The sequence below is a fragment of the Electrophorus electricus genome, chromosome 16 (genome assembly GCF_041902795.1).
Source record: "Electrophorus electricus isolate QZ-2024a chromosome 16, ASM4190279v1, whole genome shotgun sequence".
Lineage (NCBI taxonomy): Eukaryota > Metazoa > Chordata > Actinopteri > Gymnotiformes > Gymnotidae > Electrophorus > Electrophorus electricus.
In genome coordinates this window covers 19,215,001-19,224,435 of record NC_137512.1, presented here as the reverse complement: position 1 = coordinate 19,224,435, position 9,435 = coordinate 19,215,001, and the positions used below count along the sequence as shown (strand labels likewise).

The following is a 9,435-nucleotide window of genomic DNA, read 5'->3' as shown; positions in this document are numbered from 1 at the left end:
ATGAACACAGATCAGTGGTTATGCCAAAATAAAGAATGAAAGGGAGAATACTTAACAAAGATATCCCTTTGATCTCGGAGTTCATGCAAAACTAACAACGTTGATCTTACACTTTCCTTTAGCTAAATTCTTATGCATGTACAGACGTGAAAGTTAATCAGCTTACTATATCGATGCTTGTAGATTGGGATGGTCGAATTCTACAATGTCTCTCTACACAACTGCGCTACATGCGCGCGTTACTCGGCCTGCAGATGTCGCCTGATAGCAGTTTATGACGGTCGCCCAGCAACACATGCGCTCTCTCGCGTCGCATTTATTGATACAGCCAAATGATGCAACACTCTCTGTCACTTTAAATTCCCCTTTTTGTTTTAAATATGCCCTTCGCAAGCCATATCCTAGTCTAGCGCCATTGTAGCATTTCTCTTTTAATAAGATATATTTTTGTCATAACGCTGCAATGACTGGTCTCCCTTTAGTATAGACAGTGCCCTCTCCCAGCCAAATGCCCGCAGGACCTGTTGCCGTGGTAAATATGGCTGATAGGATGGTCGATTGTTTGCTCTTCTGCCGCTTTGACGCCTGGCTGGTCGCTTTTTGGGGCAAAATGGTGAATGTGACCTGAATGCGGCAGCTGACTTAATAAAAGCGGATAACGTTAAACTGATTTCTGATCGCCTGGGCATTGATGCCATTTAGAGCTACTTTCGCAGCGTTAGTCATCGCTTCAGAGGCTGCGGTCTGCGGTGGCCTCAGCCTGTTTCTGTTGTCGTAGACGTGTACGGAAACGGTCCTTTATAATGTAAGATAAGCGTTCGTGTGTGCCGTGTGATGGTGTCGTGTTATAGTTCTCGACGCTTCGCTCCAACATTTTAAGAAAGGTAACAGATAAGCGGACATTGCAGGGGGGGTTCGAGGAATTACTTGCTGACCTACAGTCATCGCATGTGGGTTGACGGTCGCACTGTCGTTCCTTATCGTTAGTCTATTTGCGCAAGGAGGTCTAGCAGACGCCCCAGCCCAGGAAGGTGATATTTGTTCACGTAAGCCGCTGGTGCACACAGGGGTACGGGCAGCGAGCAGAGGGGACGCGCTTGTTGCATCGCCAAACTGAGCAGCTCCTGCGCGCGTTGATGTGTCGTCGCGCTTCGAGGAGCAATTCAAGCGTAAAAATCCACCGGCAGACATCAAAATCTAACATCTAGAAAGGCCGTTTTTGAACGAATCCGTTATTTTGTGCATGTTGAACCGAAATCGTTTCTACAAAGCCCACGGGTTTTTTTTTCGTTTTTTTTTTTTTTTCTCCAGCGGCAGTAATGCCCACCAGGGCGATGACATTCGTTGGACACGGAACGACTAGCGGCGTTTTGCAGAATCCGTGATCTCGTAGGAAGCGTAATTTATGAATGCACTTCGGCGTTTGGGGATTGTGTTGAAGGAGAATGCAGCAGCCAGATCTTTTAGCCCAGCGCCACTAACTGGGGCTGTTTCCGGTTCCTAAGTGGTCGGTGTTTCCCCATCACGAATTGCATGGGGAAAGCGACACACACAGATGGCATGGACACTTGCGCAAGGTCTGCCGCTCTGCCCTGCTACCGGAGCCTATTCTCAGCACCCCAGCACCATAACACAACTCCATCGTCCTCGCCCCGCGTCAGCCCCGAGAGCACTGCACCACCGCGACCGGCCTCCCCCGAGCCACAGTAGACGGCATGAGGAGGCTTGATCCGGTGCATTTCTCCATGCTGGTCGTCGGGGTCTCCTTCGCCTGCTACGCCCCGAGTTTGGATTCCCTGCAGGAACAGGCTTACCAGTCGGCCGTGGTGATCGAAGGCGAGGTGCGCTCGCTGCCCGAAAACGTCTCCGCGGAGGCGTACAGTGTGAATGTCAAAGTGCTGGACGTGTGGCCGTCGAACAGCGGCGGGCTGGAGCGGGAGCAGCTCGTGACAGTCGGGGAATTCGGCTCTGAGGCTCCGTGTGTTGCGGTGGAAAAGGACCACAGATATTTGTTTTTCATGGACCCAACGGAGGAGCCCTTGGTGTTCAAAGCGTCGTATGCCCCTTTGGAAACCATTGAGAAAAATTTGAAAAAAGATGTGGAGAGTATATTGTGTGAAGACTGCGGTAAGTTTATCATTTATTGCTCGGTGTGTTGGAGCGCTATTGCTACAGCGATACAGGGTACATTCGTGTGTGGTGATTTATAATACATTCATGCTGACATGCTTTCCCTGGTACGTTTTCCATGTGAGGTAAATGAATAGAAAACTACGGTCAAGCGTATGTGTTGTGCGTCTCAACATAATTGTTCCAATTACCCGTTATAAACATAAACACACACACACACACACAGAGAGAAAGAGAGAGAGAGAGAGAGGGAGCACATAAGGTAGCCCTGCATTAAATTACCAATTATCTGTAGCTCGCAGGTCACGAGTTCTATTAGGTTGGTTAGGTCGCAGTATACATAGATAGATCATTTTTATCCGACTAGTTAATTAATTTAAAGCGTAATTTGAAATGATGCGGTATAATATAGTGTTTAATCATACTGTCATTCAAACATTTCCAAGGCGAAGCGACCCTGTATGCGAGTGGAATACTTGACATGTGGCTTCCGTTTAATTTGATCATACCTTTGGTTCTGTGCGTAATAAATGCATTACAGACAACATTTTGGCCTTTATTAGACATGTAGCGCAAAACCACGTGACGGGGAATTAGCAGTATGTTCCGTCGATCGCTTGCTTTAAGAGACCGGCTTAAAAGAAATGTGTTGAAATGCAGATAGAAGATGCATGAAACCACCAGACCGTCGTTTTTTGCGTTTCTTTTTACTGCTTTTGGCTCTCCGTAACGAATTCGGAAACCAGAGGCAAATTATAAATTAGAGATATGCGCAGTAATTCAGCCAAAACTTTGCGCAAGCATGGAAAAGTCAGAATCACAGAACTAATTGTTCTGATGTTTCCAATGCTGTGGTGTAGTTAAATTAAAGTGACTGTGGGTCCTGTTACCACTTGAAACTTACCTTGATGCTATGCTGTATATTTGAACCTTTGTACCTGGTCTTCCATAGCCATCCTATACGTCCACTGAAATCCACTCCAGTGAAGGGTTCAAAATCCTTTTGGGTTTTAAAGTAGGCTTGAGATGAAGGTGCTCAGGGCTGAAATGGAGATGCCTTATGAAATAAGATTTATACATCCTGTTGGGCTAACATTATACTAACATTAGACTAAAGATCTGGTGGGTTTACCTCATCTGAACCGTTTGAAGTTGTGTTGACAGAGATGCTCCTTTCCACCATGTTGAGGCAGTCTTTGTGCCATTGTGTTTTTGGGGAAAGTGGGCTTGTATTATTAGTCAGCATTCACACCTTACATCATCATCTGACCCACCACACAGCTATCCCTCTCTGTGCAGGGCATACAGTAACTCGCAATGCAGGGCAGCAAGAAGTGCAGCAGTGTCTGCGTTGGAGACCTTGGCTTCCATCTGACCGGCGTGAGCTGCTTTATGACCAGTGATGGGGAAAACAGTTAGGTCTGCGCAGGGAGATAGGGCCTGATCAAATGACTGTGTAATCTATAACTAGAAAGACTTCGACACATTAAAGAGGCATTTCATCTTTCTTTGTATGAGGGTTGTTTGAATGGGTGCAACGGTTTAGCTCTAAATTTACGTGATTTTTTTTAGTGAATTTAATTCGCCATACGTTTAGGTACACAACATCAAAAGCGCTATACAGAGGTAGAGAGGGAGAGGGTGAGATAGAGAGAGAGAGAGAGAGAGAGAGAGAGGGTGAGAGAGAGAGAGAGAGAGAGAGGGTGAGAGAGAGAGAGAGAGAGAGAGAGAGAGAGAGAGAGAGAGGGTGAGATAGAGAGAGAGAGAGAGAGAGGGTGAGATAGAGAGAGAGAGAGAGAGAGAGAGAGGGTGAGAGAGAGAGAGAGAGAGAGAGAGAGAGAGAGAGGGTGAGAGAGAGAGAGAGGGTGAGAGAGAGAGAGAGAGAGAGAGGGTGAGGCTGACTGGGTGAGTTTGCGAGATCTGGGGCTTGTATGAATAATGCAGTTGGTGAGCAGAGTGCAGAGTTGGAGAGCACTGACTCACGGTTTCTGTTTCAAGCCAGAGTTTATGCTAAATGCAAAGAAAGATTCAGTATGATCGTTAGACGAGCCCCACGTCTAATCGGACATGGCGCTATCACAGGCGCTGTCACGTCTTTTTTATAAACCATATGTCTTTTTCCTGCATTTCCCTTGTTCAGGTGTTTAAAGAACATGTTGGGTAGCAGAAGGCCTCAGTGAATAGCTACACATGTGGGTAACTCAGTTGTCTTCGTTTCAACCAAACACTTCGGGGGCGTACTGAGACAGATATTGTCGAAGTGTGTGTGCCGTTTGACCAACCGCATCTGGACATTGGACTGGTCGCGAGGGTCCTTTGGCGGAGGCAGGAAAGCACAACGTTTTTCCAGCCTCTGAATAATTGAGAGGTTCTTGTTTTTTTCTTCAGCTACAGTCCCCTGCTTGAATAGACCACTAGCCTGAGCTTTACTTTCCACTTCAGAGCTGCTTGTTAGCAAAACGCAGTAGTGTATGCTTGTCTAATCCAGAAACACACACCGTTGCGGTCTTCTCACCTGTGACATTTTCATTTTCTTTCCTGCAGGGAAGCTGTACTGTTTATGTGTGTATGAAAGAGGCTTTTGTGTCAGGACAAACTAACAGTTTCTAGCTGTGTTTGTGCACGCCTGTCCGTCTGTCTGTATCTCACTTTTTTTCTCTCTCTTACACACACACACACACACACACACACTTTTCTCACTTTCATTTAAACAGCAAGCAAACAAATTATTCTATAATATAACCTGTGGCCTATTATATGATCATAAAATAAATGCAATGTCAATAGACCATCTCAGCTTTCCTTTTACAGAGATGGTCTATTCACATGGGGAATTGAAATTAGCCACCGTTACACGTCTGTGAATCATATAGTGCATATATATGTGAGGTAAGGAGATAGTGTGAGGTGTGTGTGTGTGTGTGTGTGTGTGTGTGCACGCGCGTGACTGGTGGAAAAGTGGAATTATTGGAGGTGAGAGAGAAAGCAAGAGAGAGTGGGAGAAGGGCGTCAGGAGAAGACAGAAAGCATAGATGCTTAGCTTCCACATGACTCAAGAGAAGGAGGGAGAGAAAAAATGGAAGGATCTATAGGAAAAGAGAGAAAGATAGAGGGAGAGAGAAGGAGAAAGAGAATAGCTTTTCCCTTCTTCTCTACCCGCAAGCGCTTCATCAACTATTCATCACTTAGTCTCAGCTCATCCTCTCTTTCTCTCTCTCTCTCTCTCTCTCTCTCTCTCGATTTCTCTTTCTCCCACTTTCCCCGTAGGTGCTCTTTTCTCACAGAGATGTCAGGAACTTCTAATTGAAATGAATTGATAACAGTGCAGTGCCTGAAATAGCAGGTCAACACATTATAGCTTAGCTCACTTGACTGATGACTAGTAGGCTAATAGTTATTAGCGCAGGTAAGTAAGCCATAACATAGCTAGTGCCCTTATCATAGCTAGTGCCCCTCCATACATTATGATGCATATCTCCCGCGTAAGTGTGTGTGATGCACCTTGCTGTTCCGCAAGGTTATGAGGACAATCCGATCCTTTGTGGTGGTTCAAACAGCTCTATCTGTGTGCCGGTGAGAATGAGCTTGTGTTGTCGTGGTGGTGGTCTGGCCCTAAGACACTTGCTGCGTCAGCACATTCAGGTTTGCGGCTGGTCACCGGTGGTCTCGCTGGTTGACATGCTCCCGTGTGAGCGCAAATGTGAGGCACACTCACCCTCCTGCCCCGCCTAATCTGCGTCACCGATTGGATCATGCCAGGTAGCTCTCTCACTGTCGACAACTATGGAACCTGGTAATGCATTCTGCGCTGCAAGCCAGTGCCACGTCTGGGGACTCCCCACCCACCGGGGTTTCATGCTTTCGGTGCTCCGAGGCAACAGCATTCGACTCTTGTGGGTCGTGGTAATTAGCTGGATGGGTTGAGCCAACATCTGACGCAGGTGTTAATGCAGGTGAAGCACTGTGTGGTGTAGGTTAGTAGGTCTCTAGGACCTGGAGAGGGAACTACAGAGATACAGCGCGCCACACCTGGAGTCGTTTATTTATTTTTTGCGGTTATTTTGAGCTTCTGGATGCATTTGCTTTGAATGCTGTTTTCTTAAGTGAATTGAGGTGCCTGTTACAGTGTGAACAGGGCTGAGAGGGAGTCAGTGAACAATAAACAGGTGAATCTTGATTCAGGTTATCATGCTACTGGGATGGATATGAGATGAAGAGATGGACGTACATGACAACCCATAGCAAAGTGCTGATGCACGTTTGTACTAAACACTATTCTCTGTGTGTGTATACGATAAAAATATATGTGCACCAGTAGTCATGGATGTAATGAACAGGACTGTGTGTGATGTCTGGTATGCCTCCTTGAGTAAATATGTCTATTTCATGATGAAGACATGGTCTGTAACACATATGCACACACAGATATGGGATTTCAGAGAGGACTGTATGCAGTGTGTATGTTATCTGTGTGTGTGTGTGTGTGTGTGTGTGTGTGGGTGGGTGGGTGGGTGGGTGGGGTAGGCAGGACATCAGTCGAGGGTCTACAACCAGAAACGGTGATCTATCTCTGTCTTCTCTCTCTTTCGCTCTCTCTGTGTATGTCTCTCTTTCTCTCAATAGTGGTTTCCATGGTGACAGCTGTGCGCTGGAGATTTTCCACTTATCTGCAAGTGAAAGAGGTGTTTCTCCTCCTCTCTCTCTTTCTCACACTCTTTCCCAAGCATTCCCTCTCTTTCACTTTTCCCCAACTACACCACCTTAAAAGAAATATGTAGCTCTAATGAATATGTATAAGGAGCCAATTTCTAGAATAAACGAGATACTTTTAAATGAGTGGTATAGATTGTTTCCCCTGATGCCTGCTGGTACGGTTTCATATATAACAGTGGTGCCTCAGATCTTTAGATCTGATTCCTGCTGTGTCACTCACTTATTAAATCAGATACAGAAAGTAGGAATAAATGGGAGCGAGTGGGGTGTGTGTTTGCGTGTGTGTAAGAAGGACAGAGAGAGTTGAGTACTTCCCTCTTGTACGAGAGAATAAAAAGGAACACACAAACACACACACACACACACACACACACACAAGCACACGCACTCACACTCTCATACACAGACTAGGTTGTGTGAAACTTGCATGGTGCATAACTGCACGTTCAGCTCAGTTCCACAATTCTAAACCTGCTAAGAGCTGCAGAGGTGCTACATGCATATGTATCCGTTCACACTGACAGAAGCACAGACATGCAGAGGTTCTGTTCTGTCACAGCCCACACAGGTGCGGACAGAGCCATAGACGCTCTGAACTATTCCCCACGACTTTCACGACATTCAACCTGCAAAAGGGACGTTTAGAAATACGCGCTTCTCTTTCCTGTGGTATTGTGTAAACGAAGGTTAAATGAAACCTGCAGGACACACACTATTAGCATATCTTATAGTGCAGCAAAATAAGAAATTCAGATGTGACAGAAGTCTTTTTCAGACCCATTCCAGACCCAGAGCCTTCCATTGGCTGACAGCCTTGCCAGATTTGTGTGCATAAAGGCACTTTGCTGCTGTTAGAAGTGCAGAACTCTTTCCTGCCCTTGCACACTCCTTCACTCTCTCACTCCTTCACTCTCTCACTCCTTCACTCTCTCACTCCTTCACAAGGCTGACCATAGTAGTCTCGTTCTCTGTCTCTCTCTCACCCTCTCTCTTTTTCTTTCTCTCCAGCTGTCTGTCTCTCAGGTCCCCAGGCCTTTGATGCTTCTGCAAGCCCTCACTATTGTCACGCCACCATGAGCAGTCTGCGTACTGTGTGTGTGTGTTAGCGTGCGTAGGCATTGCTCTTTTTTTTTTCCCTGCTGTGTTTTGCATGTACGGCTGAATGAGGGCCCCGGCTTTTAGCATTCGCTCTACGGCTTTTGGCTCGGAGTGTAAATCGCCTTGCACGACACGTAACGTCTAACGTGACAGATTCAAATTCGGCTCGTGCTCCTTCGGTAAGACGGGACCATGAGGAGTCAACAGGGGCATTGTGCTATTATCCTGTTATCCAAATCTAAATATACACGCGAATTACTGAAAATTTCTCTACAAATACTAAATGACCAATTTGACGGACAAGTTCAATATTAACAAGTTTACCTGTGCAGTTCACTGACAATTAAGTTGTTGGCTTCATGCAATGAAGCACGTTCAAAGGTCCAGTGTATTACTGATGCTGCGTTGCTAGCATGTAATTCTCAGTAGAAAATAGCCATAAAGGCCAGTATTGATCGATACTTACTCTGTCATCTTCCAGAAATGGGAACATGGAGATGGACATGTAGAAATGGAAATAGTTGATTATTAGCATCTGCACAGAACCTCTTTTGTGGTGCATTTCCTAATTTCGGTATCTCATCATGCAACTTTTGTCATCTAGCAGGGATACGTTTCCTTCTACCTTAAGACGTATTCACGAGTTACATTTATTCATCAGTCGTATTTATCAGAAATTGCTGTCACATGCTCTGTATTCGTGCCTCAAGTACAGCACGTCTCGAACCAACCCCCTCAACAGATAGAGAAGGCATGTCTCAAGGGTCTCTGCTGTACTAGCACCCAGATGGTGGAACGAAACCCCACTACCTGTCTGTACAGCAGTCTTCAAACGCAGACCAAACACCCACATCTTCACGACACACACTTGAATTATGACTAGCCCCTTCAAGGCACTTGAATTATTACCAATCCTTCACTTTTTTTTTAAACATATATATGCACGTGTGACGCACACGCTTCTTGTGTGTAGTCTGTCCGACAGGGTTCTAGTGTAATGCTGTCTTTAGGCTCAGCGTTAGTATAAAAGATTTCCTCCAAGAGGAGCTCAGCCTGTCAGGACGAGTAAAACAGTCCTGACAAAATAAAGTGCTTTTTACAAAAGCACCACGTTTCATGAATGGAAAAAAAAAAAAGAACTATCATTTTGTTTTGTTTTGGTTACCATGGTTAAGTTTAGGATTAGGACATGGCATACCTTTAGAAAATTCGTATTAGGCTGTTACATATGTATAATACACATATTACACATGCACCCAATGTCCTGATAATTCACGTTAACAAATATGTGTGTGCGTGTGTCCTTCCAAATTCACATATGAACATATGAATATCCATGTTGGCAAAGACAGCCTTGCAGCAGTCCAACCACTGGTCTGTTTTTTAATGTTGCTATATCAGCTGCTTCGGGTCATGTTGTGATTGGCTGCGTAATGTTTTTCGGCTAGGCAGTGCTAACCAAATGCGAGTCCTGCAGTGTTATTTGGTTAGGCA

The 9,435-nt window shown here is 45.6% G+C and overlaps 1 protein-coding gene across 2 annotated transcripts in view; it reads left to right on the top strand.

Annotated features, from left to right (window-relative positions):
* Window positions 1-493: 493 nt before the first annotated feature.
* nrg2b (neuregulin 2b) overlaps window positions 494-9,435 on the top strand; it is a 32,651-nt gene continuing 23,709 nt past the window's right edge. For both annotated transcript variants that reach the window (XM_081698802.1, XM_035531904.2), the window contains exon 1: window positions 494-2,127. In XM_081698802.1, coding sequence (XP_081554928.1) covers window positions 1,716-2,127 — 412 coding nt within the window. In that variant the 5' untranslated portion in view covers window positions 494-1,715. The remainder of the gene's footprint in view (window positions 2,128-9,435) is intronic.